The sequence below is a fragment of the Anopheles cruzii genome, unplaced genomic scaffold (assembly GCF_943734635.1).
Source record: "Anopheles cruzii unplaced genomic scaffold, idAnoCruzAS_RS32_06 scaffold03660_ctg1, whole genome shotgun sequence".
NCBI lineage: Eukaryota > Metazoa > Arthropoda > Insecta > Diptera > Culicidae > Anopheles > Anopheles cruzii.
This window is the reverse complement of record NW_026457245.1, coordinates 1-1,926: the sequence shown is the minus strand read 5'-3', so window position 1 is coordinate 1,926 and position 1,926 is coordinate 1. Positions and strand designations below refer to the sequence as shown.

General features: G+C 44.4%; 1 protein-coding gene across 1 annotated transcript; it reads left to right on the top strand.

Annotated features, from left to right (window-relative positions):
• The first annotated feature begins 89 nt into the window (after nucleotides 1-89).
• Nucleotides 90-1,834, top strand: LOC128277062 (uncharacterized). The gene is made up of 2 exons (XM_053015512.1): nucleotides 90-1,074; nucleotides 1,359-1,834. The coding sequence occupies exon 1, from the start codon at nucleotides 151-153 to the stop codon at nucleotides 1,030-1,032; it is 882 nt and encodes a 293-aa protein (XP_052871472.1). The 5' UTR covers nucleotides 90-150; the 3' UTR covers nucleotides 1,033-1,074; nucleotides 1,359-1,834.
• The last annotated feature ends 92 nt before the right edge of the window (nucleotides 1,835-1,926 follow it).

Here is a 1,926-nt window from a genome sequence, read left to right as displayed (position 1 = left end):
GAAGCGGTCAGCACGGTGCGTGAGATTTACGCCAACCACAAAATACAAGCCCAGTGCCTTGATAGCGTGTTCTCCGTGCTTGCATACGCGGCCGCACACGACCTCTACTGGGAGGTAAAGATAAACGCACTGCACTTCTGGAGCCTCGTAATGTGTCGCCAGTTCCAGCATCAGGGTATGATTGACGGCACCTTTCCGTCGGTGACGTTCTCAAAGGAGAACAAGAAAATCGTCACGCTTACCGAGCGTGAAATTCAAACGCGGCTAATGAAGGTGTTGAATGAGCTGTCGTTACGGGGCTGCCTCGGTGTGTTGCTCGCTTGCCTCGGCGATGATTGCGACCTGGAAGTGGTGAAGGAAGCGTCAAGCGTAATCGAACGGTTAATGTCGTATCTGAATAAGTATGCGTTTCTCGATTACTATCAGAATCTCTCGTCGGCCCCCGGATCAGGTGGATCGTCGTCCACGACGCCCACATCAGGTTCGCCTGCCAGGAAGTTGGAATCCAGCTCCTCGACGAGTGCTACCGTTAGCTCATCGTATGTTTCCACTACAAGCGTAATGCAAGAAACATCTGCCGAGACAGGAGGAACTACGATCGCAGCGGGTGGAGATACAAAATCACCAGATCAAAGTCTCGAAAGCGCTCCGCGCCGTCGTAACGATGCCGACTATAGTAGTGCCAATCTGGCGTGCCGTACAGCGATTGCGGACGAGATCATCGATTCGATCGTTAATCTCAACGACATGAACCTGTTGTCGGTGACATACAACCCGCACGTCACGGTGGGCGCTCCATCGAGTGGTGACGATTGTGGTTGCGAACCATCATTGCAGCATGCAGATCTGTTTCATCAGTACGCGGCGGTTACTCCGGAGCACTTTTTGCAACGTGTCCGATCGATCGATCTGCCTGCGATGGTGAGCAGTCGGGAGCGCTGGTTGAAGCAAACGGAAAGCTTTGGCTCACTACTGGACGATGTGCTGTTTTCGTACTATGCTGCCGACGTAAATGATGCAGACTGCTACTGAATGGACGTATGTTGACGAATTCAGGGATTTTTCGTTTTTGAGGTAATGCTGTGGCTGTTCTTTGTCTTATTGTGGTTAGTGTACGACAGGCAATGTTACTATATTCCGTTCCATTGAACTTCGTTAAAAGGGCAACGTTTTTTGCTTTTTAGCTATATATTCAAGGAATAATTATTCATAATCAGATATATTTTTGTTGTAAAATAAATTTGAAACCTTTTTGAGTTTTCATGCTATTCTCCACATTCCCTTTTTTTCTCGGTTATCAAAGCATTGTTTGATTATGTATGTTATTTTCTAATTGCTTTTCTTTTCCATTTTTTCAGTCATTCATTTGTCTTTTTTGTCGGAATCAACCATAAGATCACATTCAACGCGATGATGGTAAACGCCTTACCACTTTACGATTCGATATGCCGGAAAACAGCTGGCGACACTGCTGTGAATAATGCTCCTAATGCCGCGCATTTAAAAATTTAATTTCAATCATATTAATTTCCATAAAACCACATCAGCAATAACGATTCGTACTTAAGCTAATCGAATAACAAATATTTGTAAATACTGCGTTGATGCGTTCCGTTGTCGGTCCTTTTGGTAGGTTTATCACATCGCTAGTCGTTGCCATTTTCAGAAGATTGCCCACAAACCCACGTACGAACAAAGCACACTCTGAGTAAAATGTAATACGTTTTTGGCCTCTTAAAAGGTTTTTTTTTATATTTTGCGATTGTTATCATATCGAAACAGTTCCCAGTTTTGCGGAAGAGATATTGCCTGTTTGTTCAACTGGCTAAGATTAAGCATAAAAAACATCATAAGGTGTTGTGAAACTGTTGGATTATCTTGAACAAACCAGATGGGAAAAGAAATAAAATTCAACACGCACTACTC